The sequence below is a fragment of the Acanthisitta chloris genome, unplaced genomic scaffold, assembly GCF_000695815.1.
Source record: "Acanthisitta chloris isolate BGI_N310 unplaced genomic scaffold, ASM69581v1 scaffold45811, whole genome shotgun sequence".
Classification (NCBI taxonomy): Eukaryota; Metazoa; Chordata; class Aves; order Passeriformes; family Acanthisittidae; genus Acanthisitta; species Acanthisitta chloris.
In genome coordinates, this window is record NW_008658516.1 from 1 (window position 1) to 1,561 (window position 1,561).

General features: G+C 37.3%; 1 protein-coding gene across 1 annotated transcript in view; it reads left to right on the forward strand.

Annotated features, from left to right (window-relative positions):
- The first annotated feature begins 449 nt into the window (after window positions 1-449).
- LOC103812104 (proteasome activator complex subunit 4-like) overlaps window positions 450-1,561 on the forward strand; it is a 5,809-nt gene continuing 4,697 nt past the window's right edge. Inside the window, exons 1-2 of the mRNA XM_009085111.1 lie at window positions 450-527; window positions 1,123-1,278. Coding sequence (XP_009083359.1) covers window positions 453-527; window positions 1,123-1,278 — 231 coding nt within the window. The 5' untranslated portion in view covers window positions 450-452. The remainder of the gene's footprint in view (window positions 528-1,122; window positions 1,279-1,561) is intronic.

Consider the following 1,561-nt stretch of genomic DNA (forward strand, 5'->3'; position numbering starts at 1 on the left):
GTGGAAGGTGTCCTTGCTCACAGCAGGTGATTGGAACTGGGTCATCTTTAAGGTCCCTTCCAACTCAAACCATTCCATAATTCTGTAGGGGACCTTGAGTTTTCTCTTGTTCCCTGATTGTACAATTCTTTCTAAATTGTGGTACTTGTCCTGTTGTTCCTCTAATTCTTGTATTCCTTGATGAAGCTTGGGTCGTTCAGTGCTATGTAACTGAAATAATCCATAATATTACATAATTTGTTTTTCCTAGTTAGCTTAATCTTTCAGCACTATACTGAATGGATTTTTCCTAGACAGCTGTCCTTTCATGAGATGAAACTTCCAGGATTTTGCTCTTAGCAGTGCTTACTTGCTAACCCCTCCCTGGGGTTTTTGTTCCCTCTGTGATGTCTCTGCAGATTGCACCCGTGGAAAATGACAATAGCTATGATGAGCTCAAAAGAGATGCTAAGATGTGTTTGTCATTGATGTCTCAGGGTTTGCTGTATCCTCAGCAAGTGCCTTTGGTACTTCAGGTGCTAAAACAAGTGAGTGTGGTCTAAATAGCTTAAAAGCTTCTTGTTATCTGATGCACCCTCTGCCTTTTTATTGAAGGTTATATGATAGGTATGATTCTAAGAGAATCAAAAGCTGATTTAGATGTGAAAGCAAGGAGTTTATTAGAAGTATTTTAAAACATTCTTAGAAACTAAATGTATTTTGTTTTGTTTCCTACTTACAAACATTTAAACCGTTTTACTTGGTAAGAAATTGAAGAGCATTTTACTAAATTAACATTTGGTTCAGTAGTGGATCAGCTGAAGTCCCACATGTCTCCTCATGAGCGTAAGAATTCAAAATCTGGTTTCAGAATTAGTCTTCATATAAACAACTGCTCTTGAATATCTTGATTTTAGTTTTGTTGTATATTTATATTAAACTACAGTTTGCTTTGGAAGTGAAACCTGTAAAAATCATGATCTCAGTAATTGCATGCTTTGGAGATAAAGGGTGTATGAAACACAAATACCTCAATAAGGGAAGGTCTTTGCCCCCAGAAGCTTTTTCCTTAAATATTATTGGCTTTATAGCTGCTTTCTTTGACATTTTTGCTTTCTCATCCTGATTTATTCGTACCTGCAGACAGCAAGAAGCAATTCTTGGCATGCTCGGTATACCATATTAACCTACCTCCAGACCATGGTGTTCTACAATCTCTTCATCTTCCTCAACAACCAGGAAGCAGTCAATGACATTAGATGGCTGGTGATAAAACTCCTGGAAGATGAACAGCTTGAGGCAAGTGAAATACTTTGTTTCACACAATTGGTTTCTTGCCTTCATCGGGTTTTATGGAGAGACTACCAGATGTAAATGAATACAGGAGGCATTTCTACCTCGGTACTCTTCCTATTTTGATCCTATAACTCATGCTATAGGCTGTATTTCTTTCATAGTCCATTCCAGGAAAACAGCTGTTTAGAAAATACTCCATTAGTGGTTTTCAGTTTAATTCAACTTCCAACAAGGTAGAATGCCTTTCTGGGTGAAAACTGTATAAAGCCACTATTTATTACTCTCT